Source organism: Candoia aspera, chromosome 4 (assembly GCF_035149785.1).
Source record: "Candoia aspera isolate rCanAsp1 chromosome 4, rCanAsp1.hap2, whole genome shotgun sequence".
NCBI lineage: Eukaryota > Metazoa > Chordata > Lepidosauria > Squamata > Boidae > Candoia > Candoia aspera.
In genome coordinates this window covers 20,655,097-20,667,402 of record NC_086156.1, presented here as the reverse complement: position 1 = coordinate 20,667,402, position 12,306 = coordinate 20,655,097, and the positions used below count along the sequence as shown (strand labels likewise).

The following is a 12,306-nucleotide window of genomic DNA, read 5'->3' as shown; positions in this document are numbered from 1 at the left end:
ACACTCAAAAGATTTGCAAGGGGGCGTGCCCAGCTCAAGCACCGCGTTTGTGAGAAACAATTCGGACTTTTGTCGGCAACGCGCGCAATCTGCAGTGCCTGAATCCGCGCGCGGGAGATTCATCCACCCGTGATTTATTGCCTCCCCCCGTCGTTAAAAGGCTAAGAATTCCGCACGAGGACCAAGCGGGAGCGAGGTTGCTGGGGAAAGTGTCGACATGAATTCAGCCCCGTTCTGGTTTTATTTTTTTTCTCCTGCCCCTCAGGCTTTAGATGGCGGTGCGACCTAAGAGGCGCTACCCCCGTAAGCCAGACTTTCGTCGGAACGGGGTTTCGGTAGACACTGCAGCTCCTCGGAATGCGTTCTCCTCCCGATTCCGCATAAATCCGCTTCAAGTATGAATCGCTCTCCTTCGCGCCCTCCCTTCGGCGCGCTTTCCAGCCCGGCTGCACGCGGCTCCTTTCTCAGCGCCGGGGGAAGGCTTTTCTCGGCCGCGTGTGTTTGTTTTGGGGAGGCCAAGCGGTGCCTTCGGAGACCCCCTCTTCTCTTGCCCGCCGCGGATTAACGCGCAGCAGGAGCTCCGGCCTCTTTCTCTTTCGGCAGGGGAGAGTGTGGGAGGGGGAGACGCATGTGATCAATCTCTGCCGGAGGACAAAAGAGGGAGAGAAAAACCCGAGTTTGCACGGAGGCGCTGCTCATCTCCCGGCTAGGAGGCGGCGGCGGCAAGCCCAGCGGCCCATCTGCCCCTTCCTTCCCCTTTTCCTTCGGGGAAGCGCCTCGGCTGAGATAACCGGCTTCCGGCAGAGAAAGGTGGGAGAAGAACAAGGCGGTGGCGGCTTCTACGCCTTGACCCAAGCAAGGGACTTTCCCAAAGTGAAAGGAGTGGGCCGGGTGGTGGGAGCCGGGTGCACGGTGGCCGCTAAACTCTTTCGCCTCCCGCGGCGTTGCTTCGCCCACTGACTCGCGAGGCAACCCCTCCGGATGGCTCCTTGCGGGGGAAGCGTCTGCCCCCCGTTTTTATCTTTTTAAATGGGGCAGCCGACAACCCATCTTCTTCAAGGTTTTGCCGCCGCTCGATTCGACCGATCGCCTCACGGCGAGTGGGGAAACGGGACTCGCCTTTTTCCGAGAGCCCCTCGGCCACCCCCATGCCCTGGACCAGCCCAACCTATGATCAAGCAGGAAGAGACCCCTGATCTGAGATAATCCGACCTGCCCGCTGGAGTTCGCCACTGGATCGCACCGCAGGAATCCGAGTTTGGAAGAGAGAATTCGAGCGTTCCGCAGCCACAAGTTCTGGGGGGATTTTTTCTCCAACACACCTCCCTAAGCTGTTGTTTAACTTAAGTTGCGTTGAGAAAAGGGGGGGGGGGGGAAATCCACGACCTTCTTCAGAGCCTCGTTTCCCTCTCACCGATTTCTGCTCTGGGCGAGCACGCGAGGGAGGGGGGAGGGGCTGGAGGTGGGCGGCTGGGTGTTGGATCTCTTGATTTCGCCCTCCTGGCTCCTTCGCTCCGGAGTTTGGCCTCGGCAGCCAAGGTACTCGCTTTCGGTTTTGCTTGTTGACCCCCCTCCCACACGCACGCACCCACCCCACGCGCATGCAAACCCACCCCCTTCCCCGTTATTGCGCGGCTGGACTAAACTCGCCTTTTGGCTTCGCGAGTCCAGCGGGGACGGAGGAGACGCAGGCGCCTGTCTCTCTCGCTGCTAGTGTGAATGAAATCGGAGCGAAAGAAAAAGTGACTGTCCAGCCGGGATTTAAAGGAAGAGAAGCGCGAGGACGAAGAAGAAGGGGGAGGGCGCGACTCTGAGCGGCGCGCTTTTCCGCTGTTCCCCAAAGGGGCGCACCCGAGAGACCAAAGAGCGCGCAAGCGGCAGAACAGGGGCAGTTGCCGAGAGGCGCTATGGCGAGGCTCTGGAAAGCGAAGGCAGCGGCCGCTGGAGCGCTTTTACTTTTGCAGTGCTTGGCCGAGCGGGTACTGTTCGTCGGAGCCGTGAAGCCGAAGCAGAGTCTCGGTAAGGAAAGAAGCGTGCCCGAGAGATGCTGGTGGCGGAGAAGAGTTTGGGAAGAGGGGAAGATGAACCCTGAGCAAGCGAGAGTCTTCATGTTGAGCGAAATTTTTGTTTTTGTTTTAGCTTGCGTTTGGCCGCAGTGGGAATCCCTTCCTTATCTGGGGATTTGGGGCTATTAACCAGGTTTGTTTGAAGCAACAGGGTTCGGCCCCAAAGCAGACGCGTAAAAAAGAAGCGTATCTCTGAGCCGGCGGATTTACTTAATACAAGTGGAATGCTTTGGAGCACGTGCAGAGTTCTTTTCTCTTGTTGAATAACAACAGACTCGTATGTCTTAAAGTTGTTGGGATGGGGCTGGATAGAGAAGCTTCCTGAGGCAGAAGCTAAGAAGTTTCAGGAATGGCTGAGATTTTGACAGGCTTCTGTTTTGCGTAGTTGATCTCAGCCACCTTCCTTCTGAATCTGATAGGGTGTCATGGTGGGTGTGATGGAACCACAGCTGGATGGGGCTTCTTGGCACTTTTAGGGGACCACTTTGCTTGTCCTTCAGCTGGGTTCCTGGCTGGACGGTGGAGTTCAAGAACTTGAGGGGACCACTCCATGGTGTGGATGTGGTCTTAGGTCTTGAGGAAGCTGACCTTAGATGAGAGGAGTTGGATGAGATGGTGCCCATGTCTGGAAGCTAAGAATTATTACTCATTAACAGCCTGATGTTGCCCTGCCTATGAACAGTGACAACCTCTGCTATTTTTTCTGAGGGGAGGCTGCAAATCGGCACCTGTTGAACTTTTGTCTGCTTGAAAGCCTTGTAGAACACTGTTCAGGACCATCTTTGCTGGATGTTTAAAGCAATCTCATGAGACAGCCAAAGGGGAGCTTAGCATTATGTTCAGAGATGGAAAGAGATGTAATTTTTGTGGAAATAGGTGAACTTTGTTCAGTTCTTTTCTTGACTGTCTTCCTTTTAGCAGCAAATGACCTGCTACTGTCTCTGAATAATTTGTTGCTTGTATCTCCTTTTTAAGGGGTGGAGAAAGAATGGGCTGTTGTTATTATTACTAATATTTCTGTGCCGCCCTATTCTAGATTGACTCTTGATATTTTTATCCAAAACATGGAGTCAGAGGATATCTTTGTTAGGATCACCCAATATGTTATCGAAGTGTCTATTCTTTTTTCTTTTTCATAACCATTGTGTAGAGATTAGAGTGTTGAACTAGAATTGAGAAAATGTTGGTTCAAAGCCTCACTCCACAGTGAAACTTTCTGGATGACTCATGGCCAGTTGCTGTTGGCCTATCTTACTTCACAGGCTTCTCATGAGAATAAAATTGGGGTGGTGCCTTATGTAAGCTGCCTTAATGGTTTATACGCAAGAGTGGTAAATGAAGTACAATTACAATTTTGGAGGGGGGAATGTTATTTTTTTCATGGATCAGCATGGCTACCTTTAATTTTAAAATATATTTGTGAAGTAGAAGTTGAATGGATTAACTTTTCCATGTTTTATGTGCTGAGAAGAGCTTTGTTTATTGAATCTTCTCCTTATTACACAGCCATTCAAGGTAGAGAAGCAGGAATTGAATATCCTGCTTGCACTAAGAATCTGGAACAGCCTTCTCCAACCTGATGTTTGACTGCCAGGAGCCCCAGTCCATACAACTAAAAGTCAGGGAAGATAGACGTGATTGTTCAACAATATCTGGATATCATCATGTTGGCTCACTGCAGTTGCAGATCACTTTGCCTGAAGAGCACCAAGCTGGAGAAGGCTGGTTAAAAACAACCAAGTGCCTCCAGATGTATTGGACTACAATCCCCAGAATTCCAAACCAACATGGCTTGCTGGCTTAGAATCCTAGCAGTTGAAGATCTGGCAGGCAGATGGCATGCTAATATTTGCATTCTTAGAACACTATGAATCTTTAGTTTCATTGTGATGTTCCTCAATCCTCTGTTACTACAAGCACATAGCCTCACTAAAAGTGTGAGTCTTCACCTTCCCATGATGAAGAAAAAGTGTGTTTCGGATTGCCTGTTCCTCTTCTGTCTGGCCTGCATTCAGCTCCACAACTTTTTTTTTTTAGCTGCCATTCTGTTGAAGAGGATGAGAAGAGGGTTCATTACCAAACACACAGCCTGAATCTCTTTCTTTTGCTTCCTGTTCTTCTAGGGTGCAAACAAGAGTTTTATTGACTGGTGTAAATATGCAGTGCAGTGGTGTGGTTTCATTCCCCAAGGTTGTACATTCTTTTCAGATAAAGCAATACACTGTTTCCTGCCTTTTCATTTCCTTGGTTGGGGGCAGAGGTTTAAGGAAATGGGAAACAAGAGTTGTAGGAAGATCTGCTGCAAGCTTGATCAAGAAATGTATTTTTCCCCTAGCTTTTAACCACACAGCTGGTGGAGTGATACACACTCTATAGGAGATTATGCCCTGTGGTTTCATCTTCCTGAGTTACTGTGTAACTCTGCAAAGTCTTCCCACATTTACTCAGAAGCAAGTTGTACTGAGTACAGCCAGATTTACTCTCTAATAATTGCATAGGATTGCATTCTTGGTCTGTTGCCAACAAAGGCAACCGAAAGGCGACATGCTGATGGCATGTTGTAAACAAACAATTTATTGTAGTTTCAGTTTTTAAGGGCCAGATACCTGTTTCATCAGATGAATGAAATGATAAGCATTAATGGTAGATTGTATGTGTACTGCATGCACACACACTGAGAAGGAAAAAATGGTGAGCAGTGAAAGACCATGAAATTCAAGAAGTACTGCAGCCTTCACGTAGAAACCCCAAATATTTGCACGTAACACTGGTGAATGGATAAAGAATACACACAAACACACACACATATTCATACATACATACATACATATATATAGGTAGTCCTCGCTTAACAACCATTTGTTTAATGAAGATCCAAAGTTACAACAGCCTTGGAAAAAGTGCTTTACGACCTGTACTCACAATTACGATTGCCGCAAAATGTCACGCACACCCCCGCAGTCGCAGTTTCTGGCAAAAAAGGTCCATTGGGGAAGCTGGATTTGTTTAACAACTGCAGTGGTTCGCTTAGGAACCTGTGATTCGCATAACAACCGTTGTAAAAATGGGTCCCGTCACGTGGTGACTCACTTAACAACTGTACCACTTAACAACTAGTTTTCTGATCCCTATTGTGATTGTTAAGTGAGGACTACCTGTATATGTATAAACAAATTGGCCATAGGAATGAAGGTGGGGGGTTAGCTAATGTCTTGATTTTTGGCCCCTTTTTATTTGGCTTTAGGGTTGAGATTTAAGGGACAACATGGGTTCTTTAAAGCCTTGCAGAGATTTAAGGGTGCATTTTGCTCCGTAAACACTTCTGGAAAAATCATCCTGTTTTTATGAAACATTTTTTAAGGGTTGAAATGGGTGCTCTAGCTTACCTTGGAGCAAAAGCCAGCGCTGGGGACTTTGTGGGCCATGAGGGTGCAGATTTTGTACCTATATCCAAAACAGATTGTCTAGTTCAGTCATTTTGTGCTGGGATTCCTTGGGAGCATTTTTTCTCCTTTCGGTGAAAAATGGTCAAGTTCCACAGTGTTATGCTATTTGGGTGTCAGATCTATGTCCATTTATTCTTTTCCGTAGAAAGTCATTGGGTCAGTGGAAAAAGAGGGCTGGCAAGTGATGTATATCAGCCTTCCCCAGCCTTTTGGCTTTTTAGAACTGTTGGACTACAATAACACATCATTCTTGGACAACGCAGAAGGCAGTATTTTGAAATGACTGATGGCATATATCACACTGGAGAATAAACAGGTGAATATCATCAGACCTCTACACTGTGTGGCATTCTTGTATCCATTAATATGGACAGCTGCTTTCTCAGGTGGACTTCTCTTTAAAGTTGTTACGTTCTGCTCATTCTAACTATATAATGAACAAGGCCACCCAGTATATGCAGAATTTTGCTGGGATTTGAAGCATCTATCTCATAAATATAGCATCCAGTCATTCACGTTGAGTGTTAAAACATGAAATTAGATATAAACATGTGCGTAGTGCCCTCCATTTCACTCCTTCACTCCTGGCCAAGAAATAGCAAGTTAGAACTCTAGAGTGGTTTCAATCATAACCTCTAAGAACAACAAATCTATATGCATTGGAAGGGGGGAGGAATCCCTGCTGTCATCCATTCATAAGGTATCTGCAATTTCTAAGTGCCCTAAATACGTGCTTTCAGTCAGTTTTTAAAGGAAAAAATCTCTCTTCCTTGGTGTTTACTTTCTTCAAGCTAAACTTCAAGCTAATATTTGGCTGAAGACCCCTTGCTAGTTAGAAGCTGAAGATGGCTTTGAGCCCATGATACAGTTGTTCAGGAGGGCTTAGACAAATCAACACCTGGCTGGGAGATTGCTGGGAAATGAAAAGAAAGCAAAGAGGTGTGTAATAAATAAAATAGATCAGCAATTGCATAAGATGCCTAGGAATACTATAGAATCAAGAGTTTGCATGTAATTGTTAGGCAGAAATTAAGTAACAAGATACTGTCTTTTATAGTATGAATTCTACAGATATTTCCACTCTTGGTACAGGAGATACATTGTTATATTTTAAGTACCAGTCTTGCTGATTGGTTGTCTGCTAATTCCCAAGGAATAATTAATATATGAAAGCGAAAAACTGTAAAATTCAACAAATATGGCTGCATTTGCACAACATAGTATATCAGAAAGTGGTTTGTTTATGGCTTAGGCTCTGAACACAGACATTGTGGTTTGTAAACTTTTTATGACATGTGAATCACTCCATTATGATTAAACCACGGGATTTTAACCATAGTTAAAACAATTTTGCTGGTAGCATACCAGGTAAACTCAGTCTTTGGTGGGCACTGATACTCATATTACATGGAATAGCTTATTTGGAAGGTAAACATTGGAAAAGGTTGAATTACAGCATTTAAGCTAAACATGAGCTGTGGAGGCCACCATTCAATCCATGATTTTGCTGGGATCTGATTGCATATCTCCTGTACCTGTCACATCAATTCATATTTTTCATCCCTTCAAAAGCCATATTGGGCTCAGACTGCAAAATAATAATAGCTTACTTTATGCCTCCTAGTGTTGGTAGGTTCCAGAGAGTCTGAATATAGTGCATCAATATTGTTCAGTAGTTATTAGAAGTTAGCGAAAAGTGACAAGTGCATGCAGAAAATTCCAGATTGAGTCCACTAACTATATCTTCACTAAGAAGATCTTAACCAGCAGGACTAGTTGCTCTGCCAAAGACCTTGGAGAACTTGCTGCTATTCAGAATGTGTTCAAATAAATTTTTGAGCTGATTTGGTACATCAATGCCTTGAGACCAATGAAATTGACTTTTAAACATTGTAACTCTTACTATATGGAATCTTCCAGGTGAATCTATTGGCCAATTTGAATTGCAAATCCAATTGAATTCTTTCAGATTACAAAATCGAATTAGATCAAATAGATTTATTGAACTGCATATCCTCGTGGCTGATTTTCAGACACCTAGAAACTAAGGCATGGCTGGTTATTGCAGTCATTTTCTTTGATAGAATTCCTTCTTCATACTTCCAGTTTAAATGGTAACATGCTTTGCAAAATAATTTGCATTTTTATCTGGAAGGTACATGGTGCCCTTCCCTTGATATCTTTTGGTACAGTTTGGTATATTTTACAAAGTTGAATCTGTGCTATATGAAATGAACACTGCTGAGTATACTCCCAGATTAACTATGTGTAGAATCAAGTCACATTTGATTGCTTGGTTTGGGTTGTCTCTTTTTTGAGATGGACATTTTTAACAAGGATGTTAGCTCCTTCCTTCCTTCCTTCCTTCCTTCCTTCCTTCCTTCCTTCCTTCCTTCCTTCCTTCTTTCCAAATGTGCGCTTTAATTCAAAACTTAGCACTATACCCTAAGAGTCCAGTCCCCCTCCTATGTCACATGTCTAATTCCTTTTTGGTGACTAGCATAAGATAGGATTTCAAACATTATGACTATAAAACTGGCTCTTCTGTTTTGTTTTTAGAGTACTACACATTACTTTGGTAACAAACCTGTTTAAATTCATTGAGTTCCACAGATTTTATCACACTCTTGCATACTGCTGTCCTTTTCGTGAATAAATAATATCAGATTGGGCTGGGGCCAATGATACACAGAGGGAAGGATGAGGTGATCTTTGTGGTCCCTTTCAATTCCAGAATTGTATGGTTGTAATTTTACAAGTAATTTGTTGGCAAAGTGGGCAGGAATGGAGTAATTGCTATGTGTAAAGAAAGCCCAAAGACCTATAAAAGCTTGAAACATGGAAGAAAAGAAGGTCTGAATATAATTTTAGGATTTGATAGATGACAAATTAGGCCAGTAGACTTTGGAAGTGAGGTGAAGGATAAAATCCAGAAGTTATATAATTACGGCAATCATGATTTTGGCTTTGTTACAGTATTATTGTTGTGACCACTGGTAACTATTGGCACAGCCTTTCTAACTCAGGCCCTTCCATGTTTGTTGGGTCTTCAACAAATATGTGCCAGCTGGGAATTTTGGAAGTTGTTGTGCAAATGGTTTTGGAGAATACTAGGCTGAAGAAGGCTGAATTGGTGCTTGACAGATTTTTTTTTGCTATTGAACAGCTGTGGAATCATTTGTGTAAACTTCTGTCATAGCCGATCAATGGTAATGTATCAGTTGAGTTAAAAGTGACACAGCTAAATTTAATAATTTGTCTCTCATAATTGTAAATCTAATAAACTTAATAATATCTACTACTGCAATGGCACAGGCTGCTTCAATGAAATATATTCATCCATTAAATTCTATTGATTTTTCATTTTGTGGACTTAAGAAAAAGTATTTCAGTTTTGGGCAGCAAGGACTTGGCAAGCCACTTGATTGCCTCTTGAGATGGAATCTTATTCCCACAGAAATCAATAGCAAATATTCCCTTTTCTCTAATGGAACAGGATTGTTGTTCCCCTCTCTTCTGCCTTAGAGATTATAAATTTTGTGCTGGCACATCAGCACACCAAGATAACACCGCAGTGCAGAGAAAATGATGTGTTTAGAAGAGGGGAGCTACCTCTTAACTGAATTCTGAGTATGTTATCTTCAGAATAAAGGAAATTAACTTTTAAAAATGCAATCTAAAATATGCAGCTTGCCAATTTAATTTTAATCAAGAACTGCATTATAGCAGAGTGGGCCTGAGTTCCTGCATCGGGTTAAACTATAATGTGCTTTGATGGTTTTTGGCTAAATACAGTTTAGAGCTGATTGTGTTTCATAAACCAAGGTTTATGTCATTGCAGAATGCCAGCCAGTATATATACTCATAAGCCATGAGTAAAATGAGCCAGCCTTTAGTACTGTATGGTGTCTGAACTAGGCCATGGTTATTTTCATATGCCTGGTCTGTTCTGGGAGGGGACACACTTCCATGTGGTGGACTGAAGCAGTTCTAGTCAGGTTCTCTGTAAACAGAAGAAACCTATTCATCTTTTAATGCCAGATTACCCAGCTCTCACTTGCTGAACTTTTGAATGAACTGGAATGCTGTTTACACATTGGAACCTGCACTTTCCCAGAGTTTTAATGCAAGTTCTTAGTTTAAAAAAAAGGACATACTAAAATAGTTTGGGGACAAGCACACAGAAGGCACTTTATCAAAGGAAATTGCTTATAAGAATGTGTATTGTGAAAAATGCTAATACAGTAAGGAAAGAGGATAGAAGTTAATGTATCTCCCTGCTGAGATGGTTAATAACTTTATTGACACATACTTAAAATTTCCTTTTTGCTTGGAAAAAGTATCAGGGATCATAGGCATCTGTTACAAGCCGTAATGATGCCATGCCCATCATTATGTAAATTACATAATTTGTATCGTTTGCAAGGCTCATGTGACATCGCCAACCCCTTGCAGTTGTCATGTATGCGCAGTTTATGACCCATTTCTATGGTAATCTGTGGCCGTCCACATATTATTGGACTCTAGGCTTCAGCCCCAGCAAGCATGGCTTGAAGTCAGGGAAACTGGGAATTGTAACATCTGAAGGAATAGAAATTGCCTGATTGAGTGATTGATTGCTTATGTACCATCAAATCGGTGTTGACTCTTAGCAACCACATAGATAGATTTTCTCCATGATGATCTGTGCCTGACAGAAATTGCCTCCCCTTGAAATAAATATTTTAAGCTGATACACTTGTGAAGGGAAGCTTAGAGAGAAACTGCAGCCCAGTGGTGGAGCTTCCTGTTTGCATGTTACAGGGACCAAGCCTGGGCTCATCTCTTTCCAACTAAAATAAATTTCAGATAGTGGACTTGGGAAGGATACTATGGTTGTGGCTTGAGAGCAAGAGGAGAAAACTTGCAGCCCTCCCAGATGTTGTTGGACCACATATTACTTCTTCTGTATCACTGGTCGTGCAGGCTGGGGCAGTAGTAGTGCAGTAACAGGGCCATAAGTTGTTTACAGCCCAGACCTGCTTTACACAAATAGATAAATGTAATGGTAGCTGAATGACCTTGAGAGCCAGTTTGGTGTAGCAGTTAAGGTATCAGGCTGGAGACTGTGAGTTCCAGTCCTGCCTTAGGCACAAAGCCAACTGGGTGAACTTGGGCCAGTCACTCTCTCTCAGCCCTAGAAAGCAGGCAATGGCAAGTCACTTTCGAAATCTTGCCAAGAAAACTGCAAGGACTTGTCCAGGCAGTCACCAGGAGTCAACACTGACTCAACGGCAAAATAAAGAGAAAATACTTCATCGCTGGATTTTACTGTTGGCTGTTCCTGTTGTCTTGCACTTCACTCTTTTTGTAAGCCTCCTTGAAAAGGCACTGTATAAATATTTGACATAAATACGCAGATCCAGGTGTTTCATTTTCCTTTTCTTTTGGTGGGAAAGCTATGTGCTGGCAACAACCCAGCCCAGTGTTCAAAATGCTTAAGCCTATTAAAATGAATGGGTTTAAATCTACCCATCTCTGCACTAGATTTTAAATGCTGAAGCTAATCCCTCCAACAAAATCCATCCCCAGTGTTGGATCCTTTCCCTGTGCTAACATGCTGTAACTCAGGGGCAGAGCATGCATACTATATTACCTACAGAAGCTCCCAGGTTCAGTCCTTCTCATCTCCACTCCAGGCTCTAAAGCTCTGAAGCTGACGTTTTTAGGTGCCCTTTCTTTCTGACTCCTCCAATAGGCTAGAGGCATTATGGAAATACAAACCAAGTTTCTCCTGGAGTATGCATGGCTCTCAAAATATGCAAGAGGGAATCCAAGATATGAAGTCTAAATGTTGAATGAAGTAATTAATGGGATTTTTTAAACTGATGTTGCAAATCATTTGAATTTCAGGCATGGGTGATGATTATGTCCCTCCAAAGGACAATTATCAGGAAAGAAAGTCACAGTGAAGTGGAATCCAAGCCAAAGTGGTGGGCTTAAGCCATCTGAAAAAAATTGGTTTGGATTCATACCCAGCCATTCTTAAAGTAAACTAAGTTAAATTAAATTAATTTTGGCAAACTGAAGTTTTATTGATTTTAATGGTTCTACTTTTGAAAGTAGCAAGGTGGATTTACAGGGGCCTTAGGGTGCACTGAGTTGTAGCCTTATTGTCCACATCTAGTGATTTCGAACAGAGGGATACCATATGGGGAAAAGGATGAAATAGCCCCCTCTTTATCTGATCCAGTTCCTCCCTATTTATTGCTGTTTTTTCTGTTTCTTAAGAAAATATAGATACACTTTTACATGTGTTAGTGAGAGCAAAATGAAATTATAAATATTGTGTAACTTAGCTATAGTTTTCTATAATACTTCCCACCCAGCTACTCAGAATATATCTAACTACGGGGGCTTTGTATTGGAATCCAGAGATCTATCACCTGGGACTGTTTCAAAAGTCAAGCTGAATCGAGGCAAATGTTTTTAACATCAGTGGAATGATTTTGTTGCTGCTGTAGTTAGGTCAAGAGTCATAAATCTTTTTTTAATAACAATTTTATTAAAGATTACATAGTACAGATAAAACTACTGTAATACAAAATAAAAAAGAAAAAGAAAAAAGAAAAAATGCAAAGAAGAAAAAAGAAAGAAAAGAAATAACTTCCCCCCGTCCCAGCAAGTATAAACAACTTAAACAGCTAATCATCATCTCTTAAAATACAACAGACAATCTCTTAATCCCATATCCCACTCCATTCTCCCTAAACAAATCTCCAAAACCCCATCATCCATCCTAATCAGCAAAAGTC

General features: G+C 42.8%; 1 protein-coding gene across 1 annotated transcript in view; it reads left to right on the top strand.

The window, feature by feature from the left end:
• Positions 1–1,564: 1,564 nt before the first annotated feature.
• Positions 1,565–12,306, top strand: part of PLXDC2 (plexin domain containing 2) — a 266,598-nt gene continuing 255,856 nt past the window's right edge. Inside the window, exon 1 of the mRNA XM_063303542.1 lies at positions 1,565–2,019. Within this exon, the coding sequence (XP_063159612.1) occupies positions 1,908–2,019 (112 nt within the window). The 5' untranslated portion in view covers positions 1,565–1,907. The remainder of the gene's footprint in view (positions 2,020–12,306) is intronic.